General features: G+C 33.7%; 2 protein-coding genes across 2 annotated transcripts in view; one reads left to right on the top strand and one right to left on the bottom strand.

The window, feature by feature from the left end:
• LOC129002417 (alpha-amylase 4N-like) overlaps window positions 1-8485 on the top strand; it is a 28544-nt gene extending 20059 nt beyond the window's left edge. The window contains exons 9-11 of the mRNA XM_054430200.1: window positions 2333-2531; window positions 3254-3369; window positions 8138-8485. Coding sequence (XP_054286175.1) covers window positions 2333-2531; window positions 3254-3369; window positions 8138-8329 — 507 coding nt within the window. The 3' untranslated portion in view covers window positions 8330-8485. The remainder of the gene's footprint in view (window positions 1-2332; window positions 2532-3253; window positions 3370-8137) is intronic.
• Window positions 8486-9609: 1124 nt separating this feature from the next.
• On the bottom strand, window positions 9610-22300 carry LOC129002418 (uncharacterized). The gene is made up of 5 exons (XM_054430201.1): window positions 22274-22300; window positions 12496-12643; window positions 11168-11390; window positions 10548-10728; window positions 9610-10038 (listed from the first exon to the last, which is right to left on the bottom strand). Exons 1-5 carry the CDS (start codon window positions 22276-22278, stop codon window positions 9732-9734), a joined length of 864 nt encoding a protein of 287 aa, XP_054286176.1. The 5' UTR covers window positions 22279-22300; the 3' UTR covers window positions 9610-9731.
• Window positions 22301-22466: the final 166 nt, after the last annotated feature.

Genomic DNA, 22466 nt, shown 5'->3' with positions numbered 1-22466 from the left:
ATACGTGAGCTTGCCTAATACAAAAGTTTACTTTATTGAAATTATTTCATTCTTTTTAGAGCGTTTGAAGTCGGTTGTATTTTTTTACAAAAAGAAATTATTTCATGATTTTTAGTGACTGTATAATTTTTTATATTTCAATCACTTGAGGTTTTTTGATAAGCAAAACTGTTTGAAACAATCAAAAGTTCCACAGAACAATAATTATTTTAAAACTGCTTGAGTCACCTGTTGAGGTTACATAATTATTGGTTATGAAAATAAACATTTTTAGATATTCCTTAAGAAAGAAAGAGTTGTCCATTACATTAGGCCTGATGAAAAACTAATTGTCTTTTCTAGATACACATTGAAATGTCAGACATCATCGTTTCCTGCAATCGGTGTACTTCTACATTATAAAAAGAAATACAGTAACGTCTCAAGCCTTTTGGAACAATATGAAAGTTATTCCTCAGCTACCAGCACTAAACAATCTCTCAAAAGTGGAAAATTGGTCGTTAACACGTATAGTACCTTTGGAAAATATTATATGAAAGATTGGTTCAGCTAAAAGTGGTGTAAGTCATGTAGGGGGTTTTGTTTGATCAAGAAATAGCCTAGTCGAAATTGCAAATCATCTTCCCCTAGGACTTTCCGAAGCAGGCATAATAGTACTGATATGATAATAGTAACTGGGTAGAGAATATTAATAAACATTCCACATCTGCAAATGCATGTTTAGTAATTAAAATATTTAACACTTTTAAGACAATTGGCGATTATGCACTGTCACACTTCTTAGGTCGTGTAAGGAATAATTGCATTTAATTTATATTTAGACCTGTTTTACGAATGCTTTGGTTTTCACAATACACCTTTATTTGTCGATATCATACAGCTATTCACTGAAACATATATGTTTTTGTAAGTCAGAATATTCAATACTAAAAACAGAATTACTTTATACACAAATCAGGTCAAACGTTAAAATACATTTTCTATAGTAACTGTTCTATTTCTAATCCAAGAATATTAAACACACATCTTGTTTCAACAAACTCTATTTCAAAACTAAACCAATGTTTACAAAAACATGTTTACAAAAATCATCTGTCAACAAAAGATATTTAAACACAAATAAATCATATGACTAGAAGAACAGACTTAATACAACAGTAACCAAAACAAAAAGCATTTTTCTCAATGTAATTAATTTAGGCTCCATGGCAAGAAATAGTTTATTGATCAATATGAAGCAACTGTTTCATGAAGAATTGTCTGTAGCTTCATTTAAATGGTTTCAACTAACAGCTGTAGGAATGTTATTATTATTTATTGCCTTCTCTGCACAAATGTAAACAATCTGCACAAATGTAAACAAAATAAATGTTGAATATTTAAGGTTTTCAGAATTTTTCACCGAAACTAATATTATACTTAAACATAATATATAAGGTACCAAATAGAAACTCTCCTGGTTATTTTGGTGGTGGAACCACACTGATCGGTAAAAGAATCACAGAGAAATTGGTGAACATACATAAAAAAAAAAAAACATCGCCACAGACAAATTGAGAACCTCCTCCTTTTGTTGGTAGTGGGGAAGTCGGTTAAAAATGTACTTTTAATTTCACATGTTTAAGATGAATTTGTATTAAAATGTTAGGCTAATGTTGATTTTTTAAAAATGTACTTGTCCAATTTCACATGTAAGATGAATTTGAATTGTTATTAAAATGTTAGGCTAATGTTGATTTTTTAAAAATGTACTTGTCCAATTTCACATGTAAGATGAATTTGAATTGTTATTAAAATGTTAGGTTAATGTTGATTTTTTAAAAATGTACTTGTTTCAATTTCACATGTTTAAGATGAATTTTTAGTAAAATGTTAGGCTATGTTGATTTTTAAAAATGTACTTTTAATTTCACATGTTTAAGATGAATTTGTATTAAAATGTTAGGCTAATGTTGATCTTTTAAAAATGTACTTGTCCAATTTCACATGTAAGATGAATTTGAATTTTTATTAAAATGTTAGGCTAATGTTGATTTTAAAAAAATGTACTTATTTCAATTTCACATGTAAGATGTACTGTTTGTTTCTTTTACTGTTGTTCTAAAAGTACTGTTTATTTCTTTTATAAAAAGGGGAAGTGTTATGAGTTTATATTATTCTTTATCTTTATTCTATATCTTAAGAGGCAACCAAATCTATTACGCTTTTTGAACATCGATTCAAGCATTAAAAACCACAAAATTAATTTCAAACCCCAGCAATCTACTATAAGAAATAAGATTAATTGGTTTAACCGAAACTTTTAACTTACATTTCCTCACACTCCCCACAGATGGCAGTGGTGTTCATGTTAGCCAAGGGAGATTACACTAGCAAGATTCTCTCCGGTTACCAGTTCTCCTCATTCGACCAAGGCCCTCCTAGTCAGCCCCCACGTCCAATCAACAAGAATGTCTGTTCCCATGGCTGGGTGTGTCAACATCGGTGGCGTCAGATATACAACGCGGTGGGGTTCCACAACGTCGTCAAAGGTATAGTCGGATAACACGTAATAACCAAAGGAGAAAGTTGATAAACCGTATATAATAGTATTTGATACCCAAACTCAAGTTTCATTTCACAGGAACACAAAAAAATGTGAGTTATTTTCACGTAAAAGGGGAAGCCGAGGGAGGGAATGATTGGAGTAAGTGCCAGGATTCACATTCAGAACAAGTTATGAACAATACTTTTCATCACAACGCAAAAAATACTTACAAACAGAACAACAGCCCTCAGGAAAATAAAAAATATTGAATTTCCAATCAACATAAATAAAAGCTCAAAGTTACGTTCATTGTTCAACTCACATTATAAGCTAAAACACAGGATATAATGTTGGTGCATAATATTTCTGTTCACATTTTTATTTTGAAATTGTTCAAAATCATTGGAATCATTGGAAAATAATTGGAATAATTGGAAAACAGCTGATTTCAATAATAATAGAAATACATAAATTGTAAACAAAACACTCGCTAATGTAGTGGGCAAAGGTAGAACTGATTGAGAAGGGAAAGTAAATTTACGGCAAGGGAAACCCAGCCAATCCTTTTCCCTTGCTATAAATTTAGAGCTTGTGAACAATTACGTCATTTGGATGAACCTACCAAAAGAAAACACATTTATTGAGGATCTCCTTCTTTTAAAAAAAATCCCACTTTTAATATCTATTAAAATATTCAAATACAATTTGAGTTTGATGTTTATACAGGAACTCCAGTAACAACTTGGTGGGACAATGGCAAAAATCAAATAGCTTTTTGTCGTGGGAACAAAGGATTTGTGGCTTTCAACTTAGAAGACTACGATTTGAAGCGTACACTCCAGGTATTAATATTAATATTGTTTGATCCAAATGCCTCTTAATTTTTTAACATGAGATATTTCTGTATTTTTATATTACTATTCGAGTGTTACAATTTGGCCAGCAGCCATGATCTGTACGAGTATTTAAGAACAGAGAATACACAATGTACAAGATGATGAGATAATTTATGATTTGGATAACTATTCTTACAATCTTTGGTACTGCATTTTTAGTGCACAAAATGATGAATCTTTATTTACAAGATCTTGCTAAATTTTACAATTAAATAGTAATCTAAAAAGTGGTAAGTTTTAGATAACAGTGATGTGTAAGGTAGTAACTTATTTCATAAACCCTTGTGTTAGTTAACATTTGTTTTATGCACTACCCAAACATGAAGTCCTATATGGTGTCGTTCTAGAGGTATTTGGAAAGACAAAGATACAAATAATTTTCAGAAGATTAAGCCACAAAAAATGAGGTACAAAATATAAGAAAGATCTTCCCTTACAAAGATAAATCCAAGAGGTTAAGTCATTAAGGTTCTGTCTGTATTTGAATGCATACCAGTCGATCCTGAGAAAAACGCGTAAGACAGCAATTATCGACAATTTTTTAGCCGATACAGTACAAAGGTTAAGTTTACTGATCAAAAGTAGTGGTAGGTACAAGGATCTGAACCCAAACCCACGACATCACTGCCTTGGAGCCGAAGTCTGTGGCGCTGCTGACTGAGCCATCGACTTACTTAAATTTGCATTTTCTGCGTGGTAACAGTGTATGTAACCATAGATAAAGCATACTCCCTTATAGTCCAGGCGCTAAACGGGTTGAGTATGCACTGAAAGTCTGACAAAATTTGACTTTTGATTATTGTTGGGGACATCTAGTAGATGAAAAAAATCGATGATGTCGCATTCCTAGGGTGGTCACAACTCGGGGGGGAGGGGGGAAGTTGCGCGGGTCATCGGTTTACGTTTCCGCGTCTAACTCACAAACGGTTTATGATAGAAAGGTGGTTTAAGCGTCTATCAACGCCTAAATATATTGTCTTTCAAAAAGGTTATTACAACCTTTCTTCTATCTCTTATACTTTAGGCGCTAATCAACATTTATTGAAAAAAATAAAATTTAAAAATACTTTTAAATGAAATATCGGAAATATTGCGCTTGTTTAGGGCATGTTACAAACTATTTATGGTTAGAAAAACTAACAAGTAATACAACAACACTAAGTTTACAGAAATCTGTGCAAAAACAACAGAGCTACGTTGATTTCAGTAAGAGTAAACGTGGAAAATTCGTAGTAGTACCGAGGCGCGCATGGACGGTACGTAGCCCACAGTCAATATAGGTTTGATGTTGTAAGTAACAATGGGAAAGCTGAATTTTTCTTTGCTGTTAGACCATGTTGAGATGAGTATTTTCCCAAAAGTCCCCACTCCTACCCCTTTGTGCTTTCCTCTACCCCCCCCCCCCCTTTTAGATAAATTTACAGTCTCTTAGAAATTAAGCTATAACTTTAAAACGGGTAAGGATAATAACGCAATCTTTTATTAATCATTTTGCGTTACGATATTCTACAAAAAGTGTATTTACCATGGTATCCTAACTATTCATAGTTAAAAAATATCATTAAACATAAAAAAATAATTTTTACGGATTAATTTATGCTACTTTTCTTTTTAGATTTTTTATACGAGGTCGCACAACAAAATGTTTGATACAAAATTTGGGGTGCATAGTTTACATTTTAAAATGATTCATAGTTATTAACAATTTGTTTGCATATAGTGGTTATAGATAGTACAGTATATTGATTTTACAGGACTCTGGCTTTTTTGTGCACCGCAACAATGAAAAAAATTACGTATATTATGGTTTTTGTATTTTAATTTGCCGCTTTATATAGATTATATTAACGTTATGTAGCTCATTCAGTACATATACAGACTGTAGTGGATACATATGAATGAATATCGTGCAATTGCTGCTGTACGCCAGAGCCTCATTTTATTATGTACAGGGTGTCTCACCTAAAGTGAACCAATAGATAACTTTTTTATTATGAGATATAGAGTTAACTTCTTATGGGACACTACCCTTTATTTTAAGATGTTTTTAGTGGTTTCGAATTTTAAAAATATGTTTCCCATTTTCCAATATGGCTGACAACCTTGTTAGTCCTATGGAATACCCAGTATTTTATGATTGTTTTAGAATGTAAACGCACAATTTTAAAACCTTTTTATTCTTGACATTTTTCTCTAAAGCTACTTGTTTATGAGTTATATCGAAGAAGAAATGGTTTGTGAGTACATCCTGCATCCTGTAGCTCATAAACGAGTAAGTTTAAGAGCGAAAATACAAAGAATAAACAAGTTTTCAAATCACATCTACATTTAAAAAAAAACATAAAATAAATTGTTTCAATATCAAAGTAAGCTACCATTTTGAAAATAGTGGCCATTTTTAAAACAACAAAATCAGTATTTTTCAACGTATTTTATATATTTGTTTGAACGAGGACTTATATGTGACTTATTTATTCTTTGCACTTTCTCTCTCAACTAACTCGTTTATGAGCTACAGGATGCCGAATGTACACCACAAGCCTTTCTTTTAGATATACCACGCTGTAACTCCTAAATGGGGTAGGTTTAGAGAAAAAATGTCACGAATAAAAAAATAGCTTTTAAATTCTAAAAGAATACTAAAATACAGCGTATTCCATAAGAAATAACAAAGTTGTTGGCCATATTGGAAAATGGTGGATATATTTTTTTTATTCGTAACCATCCCTAAAAACATTTTTTACAAATAAAGGGGGTTGTCTAATAAAAAGTTAACTCTATATGGAAAATAAAATTTATGTATGTTCACTATGTAATCTCAACCGGGATGAAACGTGTACCCGTTTATAGCAGAATGTCCAATTAAAAAAAAGATACGTTAATTTTGGTCTAACAAGTTATATTTAAATGAATATGAGTTTTTTTGAATTTTTAAATGGCAAAGATTGGCGGGCACTTGGAAATTCTTCCAAGGCTTAAAGAGGCGTGGAGTAAAGGGTGGGAATTGATAATGGAGTATAATTATTAAATTTAAGAATTGTGATATCAATACAAAAATGGGAAAAATCTATGTAATTTAAAAAAATTATAAAATATTGTTTATTAATTATCTATCAAAGTAAATTATAAAAGTAACAGGTTTGTTTTATGAATTATTAACTGTTTGTTGTTGGAAAAATTCAGATTCTCAGTAGGCTGCATTTAAATTGTCATTATTCATTCAATTGTTATCTGATCTTTATTAGTATGTAGTGCTATTTGTGTATATTCTGTAGTTGAAATAAGTTTATTTTATGAATAATTGTATGTGATTCATGGAATTTGTTTAAACTGTTTTAAAATATTTCAAAATCAGTGTGTCTAACACAAAACAGACGGTCTTTGACCATTGTTCCTTGCATTTAAATAAAAAACACTGTATTGATATTTTATTACAATGAACGCATTTTCTTCTCCTTCTTCTTCAGAAATCTGTAATAATTCTTTTTAAATACTTAATTATCTAATAATTCTTTTTGTAGATAATCGTAAATCAAAATGATTAATAAAAGATTGCGTTATTATCCTTGCCCGTTTTAAAGTTATAGCTTAATTGCTAAGAGGCTGTAAATTTATCTAAAAGGGGGGGGGGGGGTAGAGGAAAGCACAAAGGGGTAGGAGTGGGGACTTTTGGGAAAATACTCATCTCAACATGGTCTAACAGCAAAGAAAAATTCAGCTTTCCCATTGTTACTTACAACATCAAACCTATATTGACTGTGGGCTACGTACCGTCCATGCGCGCCTCGGTACTACTACGAATTTTCCACGTTTACTCTTATTGAAATCAACGTAGCTCTGTTGTTTTTGCACAGATTTCTGTAAACTTGGTGTTGTTGTACTACTTGTTAGTTTTTCTAACCATAAATAGTTTGTAACATGCCCTAAACAAGCGCAATATTTCCGATATTTCATTTAAAAGTATTTTTAAATTTTATTTTTTTCAATAAATGTTGATTAGCGCCTAAAGTATAAGAGATAGAAGAAAGGTTGTAATAACCTTTTTGAAAGACAATATATTTAGGCGTTGATAGACGCTTAAACCACCTTTCTATCATAAACCGTTTGTGAGTTAGACGTGGAAACGTAAACCGATGACCCGCGCAACTTCCCCCCCTCCCCCCCGAGTTGTGACCACCCTAGGAATGCGACATCATCGATTTTTTTCATCTACTAGATGTCCCCAACAATAATCAAAAGTCAAATTTTGTCAGACTTTCAGTGCATACTCAACCCGTTTAGCGCCTGGACTATTAGTAGATTTCTCATCCTTATGGAACAGCTGAAGCCAGTTTTATTGTTAGTTTTGTCCAGTGCACTTTAGAGGTAGTTTTTGTTTACAATTTGTTTTTTGTTATTTCAGTAATTTAAAACCTCATTTAACCAAATAAAATGATCTAATCAAAACAATAACTCATCCTCTAGTTATAAAGCCAAACAATAAAGCCTAAATCATGAAATTAACCCTAAAATGATAGAAACAAAATTTCATCTACACTAGCAGTCAGTGTCACTGGACATGAACTAGACACAAAAAACAAGCTTGAACATTTACAATGGGATGAGAAGTCTACTTGTGTAGGTTAGTCTATGATATAACGCAACACTTCATTTATAATGAAACACCTCTAGCATGCGTTTCTGTTAATAATGATCCCTATTTATAATGTTTCAGACATGCTTGCCAGAGGGAGAATATTGTGATATAATATCTGGAGAAGTTACAACTACAGGGTGTTCTGGCAAAACGGTTCATGTCTCGAAAGACGGACGTGCAGATATATTCATTTCAAGGTTTAATCCTGAAAGTGCTGAAGACGGAGTTTTGGCAATCCACGTCAAGTCTGTAACTCCTTCAACTCAATGAAAAACTTCACAGAAATTGCTTAGGATTAAATTGATATTAAATTAATTTTTGTATTTTAGGTCTTGAACAAATCTTTTGACACGGGTAATTATATACATTTAAATTTAGCCTTAGACCATGTAGTTTGTTCCTAAACACTGTTAAAAACTTTTATGTTAAGTATATATTGTGATTTGTGGTGATGTCTTGATTTGTGATGATAATTTTCATTAAAGTCATTTTAGTCAAAATCTGTTTCTGCTATCGTTGTTCTATTTTAACACTGAAACAAAATGATGAGTGAACATTATCACAATTAAAATGAAAAATGTAAACCAAATCCTATAGGTTGAATCCTCCAATTCTTTGATACACTATTGAAGTGTGCTCCAAGTTACGTATGAAAATGGATGAATACAGTTATACTTTTCATCAGCATTTTTATCATAGGTTCAGTTGACCACAAAGTTTTAATTTCATTAAAGCGCAATTTTGAATCAAATACATACATCTTTTTTACAAAAAGGGGTACCTCTACCTTCAGTAAGAGCCAGCAGGGCAGGACCCTTATAATTTAAATATTCGTAAACTATTTATATCTTTATGAAAATAAATTTGTTAAACACTTTTATATCTCAAACACTAAAATGGCAAATGGCTAAAACTTTTGTGAAGTATAATGTTGTAAAACTGCCTTTCATGTAGTTTTTACATTTTCAATAATAAAAAAAAATTCTGTTGGGTGAAACAAAAAAATAAGCAGTACACATTTCTTTGAGACAAGTAAAGAGGTGTAAAACAAAAACTGTACCGTTACTTAAATTAACATTTATTTATTAGCTTAAAAAGTTAGATAATTTAACATACCTTATCAAAAATAGAAAAATTACAAAAAATGGTGGGACTCAAGAGGTGGGATGGTATACCCTACTATTTTATGTTTTGATACTCCAAAACAAAACAATTAAAAGGTTTGAGTATCCATATACGTCATTCTTAATTAGACCTCTACCCAGGGTTGTAACTAATACACCTCCAGACAATTTCCATAGAGAAGTAAAAGGCTACAAAACTTGTTTACACAATTTTGTAAAAAAAATATATATTTATATCAAATTACTTATATGTTCTGGAGAGAGTTTCTTACCCTACTTATTTATTTCTTACTTTATCCTGATTTTGGAGTGAATTTTGCAGAGGTACCCAGTTAAAGTTCGTTCTGCCACTGCATTTACCTACAATAGGTAAAAAAAATTACAAATGACAAAAAACGTAAAAGTTTTAAAATTTAAACCATTGAACATTGCATAAAAAAATATGAGTTCTTAACAATAATTTCAACAATATTTGAATAGAATCAAAATGAGTACTTTCCAATTCATCACAATTTTACAACTTTTAAAGGCTAAGAATAAAACTAAGACTACGTTATAAATTTAGACGAAGATCGAATAGAGATCGGCGAATTAGAGAGATCAGGGACGAGGCGTGTAGAGTTGTCATTATCCGTAGAGTTGGAGGCTGACTGTAGAGTTGTGGGAATCTCCAACTTAACAGGCTCTAGGGAAGGCTCTGGCCTATCATAGGAGGGGGGGAGGGAGGGGCGTCGCTGCCATGAGGGGTAGGAGGGGTTGTAGCTGTAGCGGTTGTAGTTGTTGTAGTTGTTGTAATTGTTGTAGTTGTAAGGAGGCTCTACGTCTATGATAGTGAACTTTGGCGTTGAAGAAAACCTGAAAAAAGATAATTTTAATCTTTCAAAACAGTTTGAATTGTAAATACATTTATTTAGGTTCAAACACAAGAACTTTCATTCCAAGTTAATTGTGTTCCTGAATTTTTATAACATGGAATTAATTAACAATCTCACCCAATGATCATGGTTTTTGTCTTAAGTTGTCACAACAATAGTTGAGAGTGTTCTCATGTCTGTAGAACAACCAAAGGGTTTTTTATGTGTCTGATGATGCCAGCATAGCAAGGCCTTATGAAAATAAAAATTTAAAAATATTGGTGAAGTTTTTATTTTAAACATGAAACCAAATGGTTGTGACTAAAAGAGGACAATGAGAATAAAATATGATTAATACAATGTAGTACGACTAAACCAATGAGAGTGTGTTATTGAATTCAGGAAAAAAACAAACTTCTTACTGAGGTGAGAGATATTTTGAAACAAAGGTGGCTGAGATAAGATTGAAGTAATACCTTTAATTTTTGTATTCTAAATTAATTTTTCTACCTATTTCTGGGTGGAGTGACATCAATGATGTTTGACTGAACTCTGGTGACTTCGTTTTCGTTGTTGTGGTAGCCCTGATAGCCTGTGTATCCGCTGTATATGGGTTGGCGGTACTGCTGAGGACTGGAGGCTCTGGTGTCGTAGTAGTCCAGCCGCTGATCATACCATCCGGGAGGTCGAACTGAACAAGATGAAAATATTTAAGGTTTACTGTCCGTAGAACAGAATTTATCAAATAATTTTATTGTTAGTTTATATAAAATACAGTTAACTGACCAGCAGCAATAGATTAGAAACACAAAATGAAAATGTTCTTATTAATTTTCTTAGGCTCAATTTGGTAAGCTTCTGATTGAAGGGTAAGCACCACTGGGTAAATTAGTAATTTTTAATATTTTTTTTCATCAGTATCTCTCTGCGCATTCATGTAATTTTTTGTCATTATATCCCGATAGCTCACTCAATTACTAAAAATGAACATATCGACGATGTATAGCCATGTGCTACTAAAGTTATTCTTGAGTTTTGTTAACCAGTACTTGACCTATAACCAATATTTTGCTGAAGACTGGTTTGCTAAACTTTCTAGTTTATCTTCTCCTACAACTTGGATCTCTCACCTATCTCAGGCAGAGTGGCATAGTAGATGATTCTCTTGCCCTTGCGTCTGGCTGCAGAGGGGGCGGGGGCTGGGGGGTAGACCCTGATGATGGCGGGGGGAGAAACTCTGTCCTCCTTGGTGACAAACTGATGCTGTCGAGGTCTTCTCCATGAAGTGACAGTCGCTCGCTTGCCTCGGGGTCGGTCTCTATGAGGAGTCACTCTCAAAGCTGAACTCACTACCTGCACAATAAAACTACTTTAGCACAGGGCCGTACTCAGACCAGTTTTTACGGACAATTTTACCGGAGCCAGGGCCCCAAGGGGGCCCCTCCAAACATGTAATTCAAGGGGAGGGGGGCACGGCTTAATATCTTTACCAGGCCAAAGCTGGGCACGGCCCTGCTGTAGCATGAAATCTTGCTTGAACCTTTGGAATATGAATCATTCTAAATCCATTGTGTGAATTTATTGCTTCCACAAAAACGGTTTTGAACAAAAATTATTTATGAGACTTGAGACACTGACTTATTGAAGGGAACATATTTCTAAATTAACTGTTTTATTTAGTGAAAAAGTGGTGTTCGAAGTAATGGGGTGGGTTTGTGTGTGTGTGTGGATTTGTGCAGAGCTACAGACAACACCTTATGGTCAGATTTTGGTTGGACACGTTACTACTAATCCATAGTATGTCCTGTCATTTTTGTTATTTTTTTAAGTTTTAATTTTGATATCTATAAAAAAACGTAAAACAACTAAACATCTGCTTTTCACAAAAACCGCGCTAACAATTTGGTAAAAATTTAGTAGGTTAACTTTCGGCTATTTAAACTAGGCTATTAACAAAATGGTACAACATCTAATGATGTAAAAATTACGGTTAAAAACTATTACAATTCTGGTGATTTTACCCATAAACTAGCATAGTTACTCTCAGCATTATGTTGGGGGGAAGCTAGTGTATGTCTTTGGTTTACTGATACCGGTACCGTTTTTAATTGTTTTTTTTATTTTTTTTTATTATTATAATAGATTACAAAATAACCAGTAAACTAATCCAGACGATTGTCTTGATACTGCAAATTAGTTAGTAAGGTTTTACTGTTTTTATGTTTGTTTTTTTTTTTTACTTTTTTGTTAAAGAATAGTCCAAAAGGTTGAATGTTTTGTTGAAAAATATGCCATTGTATACTTGCTTGATGATTGGACAATTTATGCCTGAAACGCTCATTTTCTTTTTAAAAATAATTGCAATATTCCTTGTACATTCATTTTACAAATTGTAACTTACCCCTGTAAAATAAGTCTTTTTCTATTTTCTGTTTGTAAACTGATGTGCAATACTGACCTGTATTCTGTCCAGTCCGATGTCTGTGCCAGGCTGTAAGTCATTGGACGGAGACTCCTTGGCAGGTCTAGCGTAGGGGACTCCCACCCCAAATTGACCATTGCAGAGGCCTAGTAGTAGACACCCCACTAGAAGCACTGCTCCTATCCTACAAGTCATATGAATATCAATTACACTTTGTGTGTCATTTGAGATGGGGACACCACCTATGTGCGTATTTCAACCCAAATGAGTGAAGGATGAGTGTAGAATGGAGTTATGATCTTTGCAGCTTTGTTACTGACTAAGATCAGCTGTTTCATTAGTCAGGACCATTTATTAAAAGCCCAATGATCAAGGACAGCTTGGTCCAAAAGCTACACATTTTTCTCAGAATCGAACCAGTGACATTCAAGCACTACAATCACTCAGCTACCCATATGTATAATACACATGTACCGTTACATACACATGTATAATATGATTCCACATCTACAGGGTCCGTTTTTGGAGTGTGGCCTTTCCTTTTTCACAAAAAAATCCCCCTTAGTATAATTTCAGTTTGTACTTGTGAAGTAAAAAGCCTCTATAATATATTGATGCTCTCCCTATCCTCAACCTTTCCCTCTGAAAATGCCAGAGGAATAGAAATAGTTTGCTAATTATTCTTGTATAACTTATGTTCTTAATAATTTTAGATTCGTTTAAGCTTTTATCATTCTAACACATCGGAGTGAATATTTTAAGGCGGAAATTAGTGAACCATCAGATTGAATGAATGATACGTCAGCTCTGTCACTGACTAAGATCACTTGGTTCTTTATTCAGGATAATTTATTAAATGCCCAATGTTCAAGGGAAACTGTGCCTAGTTTCAAACCCTTGAAAAGATTTTGACTTTTATCAGGATCAAACCTACAACCATCTGATCAGACAAGCACTGTATTCACTCATCTAGCTACTGGGCAGTATCCTTTTGCTTTTGAAAGAGAATATAATTACCGGTAAGCTCTTTTTGTCATTTCCAGAGAACTATGAGAAAATCTATTAGAATGTATATTTTCCAATCTATTTTAAATTTATGCCAGTGATTTCTAAGGGTGAAATAGGGATTCCATTTCGTCACAAAGTCTTTTAGAAGTAATTCCGCTGACAAAAAGGAACAAATTCTTTTAATCTAAGAGTTATCCGATTTTGAAAATATTGCTTAAAGTTTGATATGAATCACAGTCAATTTGATGGATCATATTGCCTTGTAGACAGGTTGGTTTCTTTGGTTTGGCCATTGTGTGAAGATGACCTGACCGAGAACCGTGTCGAAAACATAATTGTAGAGAAGCACAAGAAGTGTAACGGAGGTTCACACAGCGGTTCCGCCTCGACCTACACCAATTACCATTTTACTTCATGCGCGATATAAAATATGAATCTTATACGACACAAATTGTTGCTTGCATGATTTAATTTTGACTCATAGTACAGTTGAACCTCTATAAGACGAATTTCAAGGGGTACGGGAAAAATTCGTACTATAGAGGTATTCTTAATAAAGAGGGTCGTTTTATCGAGGTTTAATGCTGCTGTTATTCTTCTTATAGAGGTTTCTCCTCGCTCCAAGGTTTTTCCAAACAATGACTGAGGAAGGAGGAGGGATGGGTGGGGGTTTCATGTTGAGACAAGCTTCTGTTTGTTTTGAAAACTACGTACTATGGAGGTTAAGATTATGATAAATTCGTCTTATAGAGGTCACGTTCGTCTTGTAGAGGTTTTGTGCTAAGAATATTCGTTGTATAGAGGTTAATCAGTCCTAGCCCATGTCACAAACAAATTCGTCTTATGGAGGTTTTTAACTTTATTACTACGTTGTATAGAGGTGTTTTTAGCATTGACCTATATGAAAGTGTCAAGGGGATTAAAAAAAATTCGTCTTATCGAGGAATTCGTTTTATCGAGGTTCGTACAAACGAGGTTCAACTGTAATAACATAAGTAAAACCTTAATCCATGTTTTATTTGGTACAGTTATGAGCAACAAAACATAATACAGTGTGTAAGGATATTATACTTTTTAGCAAATTTGATGTGTAAAGTTTTTATTTGTGTCACGGATTCTATTACTTCACATAAACAACTGCACATTAAAAACTATGAAGGGTTTTCGATGGTTTTGTAACAATTCAAGTTTCTATAAGCTTATATTGAATTCAATCTATTTTAATAAGTGTTCGGTTGCATAAATATTTAAAACGCTTGTAACAAAACCGTCAACATGATTACAACATATGCAATTTTTTCCACAAAATAAAATTATATAAAACTAATTGCCTTGAAAATACTGCAATTGGTACTGTAGTATTCGATTAAACTGTTTAATTCAAATGGGCAAGTCTCTTCGTCACTATAAACCTACTTGGTACTACGTTTAGGCCTAATTAGGGTATGTTTATGAAAGAACTAGGAACAATAGCAAAACAATTAATGCATGGAGACAGGAAGACATTATGGCAGCTCGCCTAAATGGGTAATGGTTCGTGCAAGAGATTTGTGCCATGACAATCTTTTGCATGTAATAGACAGTCACATAAAAACACCATAGTATGATACTATCTACATTTATTTACAACATGGGAAAAATTAAATTAGACTAGGTTTTTTCATAAAATTAAAATAATGGTACAGTTTTAACTGTCTGTAAAACTATTATAAGACAATTAAATATTTCATATTGGTACCCCAGCAGCTGTTAGCTCAAAAGTTTTGTTTACTTTAAGTAAACAGCTGTGTTGATTGTTGTGCTAATCTACAACCTACTTATTATTTTAAATAAACTAAGTTACAAGTTGTGTTTTCTTTATAAACATGTTTTCCGATCATGATTAGGTTAAATGTTTAATGTTATTAAGTGAACTTAAGTCAGTGACTCTTGTACAACAGCATTTAGAAGAACATTTAACAACGCTCTACATCATGAAAATGGAGTAAGCAGTTCATAAACAATTATGTCAGTTAGGACCAGTCTTGAACCAGGCAGTTGAAACCATAAGACTGGTGTAAGAAGTCCAAAGAAATCCCTCTCTTGCCATCGTTTCCTTAACTTGATAGAATGGAAAATGCAAACCGTCTTCATTTTGAGATCTTAATGCAGTGCGGTTTTATAATGAAGAAACACTACCACTCTTTCAATTGTCTATTAAGAACTGCCTATAAGGAAGCAGACTGATACTTCTGGTGAGAGAAAATCCCCAATGATGGTAAGGCTGAGGACCAATAAAGGTGCTAGAACAGTGTTTCCTGAGAAAAGTCAGTATAGGTAGCTTTTTTTATGGTTCCGAACCGAGCCGGACCCAGCTGTTTCTATGATCACTGGGCTTTAAATAAATAATCCTGAATGATGAATCAGCTGATCTTAGTCAGTAACAAAGAGACACAGATCACTGAAACTCCACCACACACCTAACACAAAGTGCATGCTGTCTAAAGTGAGGTGAGGGTTTTCAATTGCATTTAAAAAAAAAAAAAATGTACAGATTGTTTACACATTAAACTAAAACTGTGCTAACCTTATTCTGCTAATACTTTTAGCTACCACTTAATTTTAGTGTTAGTAACCACTAGAGGTTATGTAACACTCATGGCTGTTGGAAATCCCTACAAATTTACAAGATGCAAACTAAATGTTTTAATTCAACAATGAATTCTTCATGGACTCCCTGTAATGTTGTACATAGTTTAAAGATTTTAAATATCAATTTTTTTGAATCACTTAGTATTACTGTATACTCAATGTAACATGCCAAGGAGGCCCTGCAGGGCTGAAACATCACATCCTGGGACCCATTGTTTTGGCAGAGAAGATTTAGTCGAAGAGGCAGAGTGTTGCATCAACGCCAGTGGGGCGGAAAACCGGCGTTACAGAAACAACCATCCACGTGCCACTTGCCAAATAACATCCAAACATCGCAGCAATGATCCATCGTTTTAGTACCAAGAGCTGAACAACATCTGGCATTATCATTATCATTGCTTCTTGGGATATATTCTTTAAAACCAGTGGAACACTCAGATCATATTTTTTGTTGACAAATAATCAGAAGTCAATATTTTTATAGGACATAAAATTATGATAAAATATTGGTGATACAATCGTGGTTAGCTACGATTTGTGTTGTAGCTTTGAATATCGTGGGATATCAGTATGCACAAATATAAGAACAGATGCATGTCACTGGTCCGAAAGTTGTTTATTGGATATTTAAACTAGTGTACATGTTGCTCGAATTCGCAAATTATCACTTTATCAAATTAGCAATTGCAAAGTATCACAGGAGTTAGTTCAAAACGAATAACAGTCATAATTACAATGAGTTTAAAAGAGTCAACTCAAAGATTACCGGTGTGTAACTCAGACCATGTTGATCTTCGTTGTTATTGATAAACCTAAAGCATTCCGGCTGGTTTTCTCCTTCGCAAAATACCTCGCTGACAACACAGGTCATTGATAGGGCCAATTGAGAACGAAAAGTCGTTTTGGGGTAGTGTTAGGGCGCATTGTAACCTAATAGTTGAGATTAGGGTCAGGTGCTGACTGTGATGCATATTACGCGTCACTGTTCTGTATAACTACGGCCGTTATCACGGTTACGCCTCCTGTCTATGTTTCGTTGTCGTCGCGTCGGAGGCATTTAAAAGAAATAACAACAAATAAAGAAATTATAGCTACACAAAACAACGATAAATGCACAAATTTAAGTTACAATCATGCTAACACGATCCGTCATAGCGACACAAAACAACGTTACACAAATTTAAGATACAACCATACTAACACGATTCGTCTCGGAGGTTATGTTTACACAAACTCAAATAATAAATAAATGTACTCAATGCGTTTCATTGAATTGGAAAATAAATAACAGCAATAAAATTATACAGCTGATCATAATGTAAACAATTATGTTCTCCATAAGGATAACATGGGAACTTTCAACGCCACTGGGACAGAGCCAAAGGACTTTTCAAAATTGAAAGACCGTTTGCAAATCTACGCCACACGCTTTTTCCAATGATACATCAATGGATAAAATCGGTTAACAAATGGTGGAGATGGGACTGTCAAACCAACTGTCACGGCTACGTCATCTGTCTATGATGATGAGCCATGCCGTTTCTGTTCATGTGGTAGTAGGCTATGTCATTCGTATAGTTATTTTAACTCATCTCGAAAGAGGGTCTGGATACAACTTTAACTATTCGAAAGTCATTAACTACTTTTACAAACATATATTTTTAATGTTTTTTAGAACAGACACCACAGCTTTAGCAGCAATAAGGACATTGATGGAGCATGCAACAATTCATTCGACAATTTCAAAACTACAAATTGATGGATATAAATACAAGTGCAACAATATGGTGCGATGGTGTATACAAGAGCAAAGCAAAACAAACACAGCTAAGATATGACTTGACAAAGACATAGAATTAACTACCTAATTAATAGATTAGAAAGGCAGTGGTAAGCAATGTCGTGGGTCTCTGCGAAATCAGCTGCAGTTTCAACAGTCTGTCAACATCCTGTCCTGTAGCCTTTTGTCAACGACACCTTGGCCAACACACTTCTCTTAGAAAATGTATTTAGCAAAAAACATTGCAACGAAAAAGATCTTAGTTTATTCTCAGTAGAAAACCCTTAATAATTATCGCATTCTTTTATTTGATTTACATGATTTTGTCAAGAATGTATTAAATTGTCTATTGTAGCTTGCTTCGAAATTAAGCGATATTTTGTCGTCATATTTACGACGAATCAGCATTTTGCAATAACATTGGCGATTGGCCTAATTGTCAGGTACGGAAAGCAAAACAATTTTTTTCAGTGTATACAAATATTTCAACGAAGTGCAGTTGTTTTCAGCCATTATAATGAAGTGACCATTTCCATAGGTTTATAAGAATAATTGAACACTTCCAGTATGGTCTATGTGTTTAAACATGAAAGTTGCATTTTTATTTTAATGTCAAGCAATAGCGGAAATTCTAGTCATCAGTACGTGAATCAAATTCAATTCTAAACATTATCACAGTCAACAATTCAACTACAAATTCTTCAATATTATTATCCCTTTCACTAAAAGACTGTCTCATAATTTCCTTCGTCAATGACTGTTTTTGTATGCTACAACGATTTATATTTTGTAAGGAGTTATCTATAGGAGTAGGATGCTGAATTAGCGAGGCACGCCTGCAATAAGGAGCTAGTGGACCGAAGAGCCCCATTACTGTGAAGACGGAGTGTGCGACAAAAAATGGCAAAACGCAAAACGAAGCAAAAGCTAAAAAACTGCCAGCCGAGGAATAAAATCAGAACAGAACCTTTGCAATGGTGTAAATCCTGAATCTATACGGCCTCAAACGACAGTGAACTGTTGTCCCGTTAATTATTGTTTTTACAGAAGCGGTTTTTTTAACACGAAAAATATATATTTTCAACCAACTCATTTACTTTGTCCCCCTTTTAAGCACTTAACTTTCTAAATTACTCGTCATAAGAATAAACAATGGTCCAGGAACGTCTTTTTCCTTGTGTAATTAAATAATGACACCTTTAGGAGGTGCGTGAGGCGGAGAGGCTACCGGTGAGAATGGCCTTGACTTGAGGCTAGCCTGGTGAGGCCGTTGCCCGAGTATGAGGCTATGAGGCAACCCGGGATATTTACATATCCACAATGCGTCGTCACGGATCACAACTGGCCCTCGGACAAGGGATTGTTTTGGAACTAATGAAACTTGCATTGCGTAATATTGGAACATCGGAAGCTTTGGTCTGATAAAGGATAATGCTAGTGGTTTGTAAGGTTTAGGGGGGAGGGTAGTTAACATTCCTTACTATAGTCTGTAAGACGAAACCTATAGTTGGAGCTGACCGGTCAATGGTAGGCTGTCCCAGGTCGACGAAGGGCCAGAAGACAGGTTCAAACAGACTATATGCACAAATGTGTTTATGAATGGACAAGATTAAAACAAGTTAATAGGCTATAATAACACGGACTGTAAAGAATAAAACGCTAATTGTTGATTAGCGTGTAATTGATCAGCTGGTCCGGTATACTATTGTAAATTGTACAACAAATTAGTTGAATTTAAACAATAGTACGTACCTGGGGACCGAGCTATGGTTCGGTGTAGTTTACTTAGGTAGAAAAGAAATAAAGGAAACTCACGTTTAATTTACAACTATTTTTTTTCTTTTAGTATTTAAGTTTCAGTGTAATTTCAATTTATTATGAAGGAAATTTTAACCTAGCAATCCATCCATCTTCCATCTTCTATATATTAATAGGCAAGCATGTTTCTTTAAAACCTTTTTACTAAGCTTGTGTGCATCGCAGGGAAAACCTACGCACACTGTTGGACCTGTGTGAGAGCCTTCTCAGGCTTCGCCTCACACAAAAACTTGAGCGCGCGCCGGAAAATGCCACTTTCGGTCCTAGTAATGAAAGATATTTTCCTGTAGATGTGCAGAATCCCTTTAAAAATTAAAATAGGCTCAAATATAAGCGCAAAAAATGAATTTGAAATTTAAAAAAATTAACATGAGCTTGATGGGATTCCATACTGGTGACGAAATATAAACACAAAATCGAAACAAATGGAATAAATTCCAATCACATGTTTTATTTACAGCGTGGGGATGAAAATAGAAAAACCTGTACCTTTGAATTACCTTTCTATCCCCATTTTAAAGTTGTCACCAGTTTTAACTAAATTCGTCGTAGTTGATGTGAGTCACAACAGGTTGCGCTGATCTAAATGACTAATTTCTGTCTAATACATTATTTTTTACCATTTCAAACTTATGGAATGACTTATTATGAGATATAGCAAAAAAACATTCGTTTATACTGTAATAGCCCATACAATACTTGCACTTGCATAAACATCGTTTTGACTTTTTTTTAAATTAAAACAGCTGATTACTTTGGGGTAAGTTTTGGTAGGAGAGAGCCAAGTTAAATAATTAGTATTTTTGATCGAAAATTTCACATATATATTGAGTACCTTAGTGTAATTTTTGCTAATATCTCCCTTTTTACTGTATTTTGTAATTTGCTAGTATACTCTGTGGATGGCTTGTTATAACCACATGTTACAAGTCTTTTGTTTACTTTTTCCTTGTTGTTTTGTTCAACCAACATGGTTACTTGGCAACCCATGAGGCCAATGTAACAAAATTTTGAATCCAATTTCATTTTCTTACGTAGGCCTAATTAGATTATTGCCGGCAGTTTTAAAACTGCATTAAACACGTTTTTAAGCCATATATAAATTATTTACAACATTTGAAGGAATCGTCGAAGCCGTTTTCGAGATCTTTGTGCAAGCAAACATTGCTCATATAAGAGTATAGGATATGATATCAATTTTTTATCACTACGACATGATATCTATCATCGCACATAAAATAGACCAACATTTCGGATTTTAAACACGGTCCATGAGTTGATTTTAGCGAATTTCCCTATAGGGAAGTAGCTATTACCGTAGGTGGCACGGTAAGACCTAGACCCGGGACTGATTTACTTTTTCATTTTGATGTCCCCAGAGGCCAAAAACACCATTCGTTCAAATTTTTATACATGTATATATATATATATATATATATATATATATATATATATATATATAGAGAGAGAGAGAGAGAGAGAGAGAGAGACTTATATATATATATATACGTCCGTGAACGCGATAACTTGAGTAATTTTTGTCCGATTTTGATGAAATTTGGTTTAAAGGTGTAAAGCGGGATAAACTTGAATGAGTTCGCGAACCAGCACGATCGGACCATGGAAACGGGGCTTTACGGGGGGTTTTATGGGGTAAAAATTGGTTTTTCTCACTTTTGACCCTCAAAACACAAAATTTCCCGATTTTTTTTAGACCTTATTAAAGAGCTTAAAAAAAACAAATAATTTAGTATATAAAAGTATTTTTGTTCGATTATTAGTAACGGAGAAAATTAAAAAAAATTGTAAATTTAAAATTCCCATGTTATTCTTATGGAAAATATTGTCAAATGTTGTAGTTTGCTTGTTTGTGGATATATTTTGATCAAACTTGGCAAATTTATTTATTTTGTACTAAGCTATCAATATTTTACTCAAAAACACACTTTATTAGTTTCTTTGTAGCAGCAAACCTAGGTACTCGTTAAACCTAATGTTATTAAAATATATTTAACTGAAAATCAATTCAGACAAATGGAAATTCGCTTAGTCGGCAGGTTTGCTGCAGCGGGGGTATTTGAGTTTTTATATGGTTTTCTACTTTAATAGTTTTTTGTTATTTTTGTTGTTTGTTAGTTTTATGTAGTCCTTAACCTTATTTAGTCATTAGTTAAGTTCCTTAGTTATTTGCAAAACGAATTCATAATAGCTTTAGTATTGGTTTTTGACCTGTCCGAAGCATTAAATACATTAACTCAATGAGCACTCTGCTTCAAATTTACAAAACGTGCTGTCTTGATTATTTTCAAAAGCATAAAATTAGATAATAGACAATAAGAAACTATGTCCATAAAAAATCAATCTACACATAAAATGCCCTCTTCAAACCTACGTAGGCTACTCATTAAACTGATTTGATTTAAATAGAGAATTAGTCAAATCAAGGAAATTAATAAAATTCTTATCAGGCAGATTGAAATTTGCTTAGTCTGTAGGTTTGCTGTGGTGAGGGTTTTTATAGATTGGTTTATACTAAATGTATTCATTGTTTCTAGTTCTATTTGACAGGCTACTCACCTCATTGTTGAGTGCAGCGTCGGCCGTGACTGATGCGAGACAAGTCCAAGTCTTGTACAGAGTTGAAACATCGTTGGTCTATCGCCTTGGAGCACAAGCTGATCGTAGCCCCTCTCAAAACTTGCATTGTTCTACAGTACTTTACCGTACACTGTTACCTTTGCTAATTGATTGAATGAATATCTAACAAAAA

This window comes from Macrosteles quadrilineatus, unplaced genomic scaffold (assembly GCF_028750875.1).
Source record: "Macrosteles quadrilineatus isolate MER2022 unplaced genomic scaffold, UCM_ALF_1.0 Scaffold_9__3_contigs__length_116548681, whole genome shotgun sequence".
NCBI classification, from domain to species: domain Eukaryota; kingdom Metazoa; phylum Arthropoda; class Insecta; order Hemiptera; family Cicadellidae; genus Macrosteles; species Macrosteles quadrilineatus.
This window is presented reverse-complemented; position numbering and strand designations above follow the sequence as displayed.

Excerpts from the sequence above, each read along its gene's own strand:
- LOC129002418 (XM_054430201.1), bottom strand. Across the intron at positions 11,391-12,495 it reads TCGGACTGGACAGAATACAG|GTAGTGAGTTCAGCTTTGAG; the intron begins GTCAGTATTGCA and ends TTTATTGTGCAG. Across the intron at positions 10,039-10,547 it reads GTCACTCCACCCAGAAATAG|GTTTTCTTCAACGCCAAAGT; the intron begins GTAGAAAAATTA and ends ATCTTTTTTCAG.